This window comes from Haliaeetus leucocephalus, unplaced genomic scaffold, assembly GCF_000737465.1.
Source record: "Haliaeetus leucocephalus isolate CR32 unplaced genomic scaffold, Haliaeetus_leucocephalus-4.0 Scaffold751, whole genome shotgun sequence".
In the NCBI taxonomy this organism is placed as follows: Eukaryota; Metazoa; Chordata; class Aves; order Accipitriformes; family Accipitridae; genus Haliaeetus; species Haliaeetus leucocephalus.
The window spans coordinates 8,424,439-8,424,989 of record NW_010973187.1 but is presented as its reverse complement, the minus strand read 5'-3'; the positions used below and the strand labels follow the sequence as shown (position 1 = coordinate 8,424,989).

Here is a 551-nt window from a genome sequence, read left to right as displayed (position 1 = left end):
GCCCGCCCCGAGCCTGCCCCGGAGGAGCCCGGCTGCCCCGGGGACGGGGTGGGGGGAAGAGAGGGACGGAGGGAGGGAGGGAAGAAGCACGGAATACCGGGAGGGAGTCGGGCAGAGCATCCCCACGGCAATGTCCAAGGGCTTGAAGAAGAAAAGCCACTGGACGAGCCGAGTCCACGAGATCGTGATCGTGAGGAACCCGGAGGGGCAGCTGGGCTTCGAGCTGAAGGGGGGCGCCGAGAACGGGCAGTTCCCCTACCTGGGGGAGGTGAAGCCCGGCAAGGTGGCCTATGAGGGCGGCAGCAAGTTAGTGCCGGAGGAGCTCCTGCTGGAGGTGAACGAGACCCCCGTGGCCGGGCTCACCATCAGGGATGTGCTGGCCGTGATCAAGCACTGCAAGGACCCCATCCGGCTCAAGTGCGTCAAGCAAGGTAAGGCGGGGACGGACCCCCCCACCTTTGCCCCCCGGGGGGCCGGGGCAGGTCTGGGGGGGAGCGGTGGGGAGCAACTTTGTTGCTGCAGTTTGACTTTCCCCCTCCCCGCCGGAGCCA

The 551-nt window shown here is 67.9% G+C and overlaps 1 protein-coding gene across 2 annotated transcripts in view; it reads left to right on the top strand.

Moving 5' to 3' along the window:
- The first annotated feature begins 130 nt into the window (after positions 1-130).
- The window catches only part of MAGI2 (membrane associated guanylate kinase, WW and PDZ domain containing 2), a 770,034-nt gene continuing 769,613 nt past the window's right edge, over positions 131-551 (top strand). For both annotated transcript variants that reach the window (XM_010580933.1, XM_010580932.1), the window contains exon 1: positions 131-431. In XM_010580933.1, the coding sequence (XP_010579235.1) occupies positions 131-431 (301 nt within the window). The remainder of the gene's footprint in view (positions 432-551) is intronic.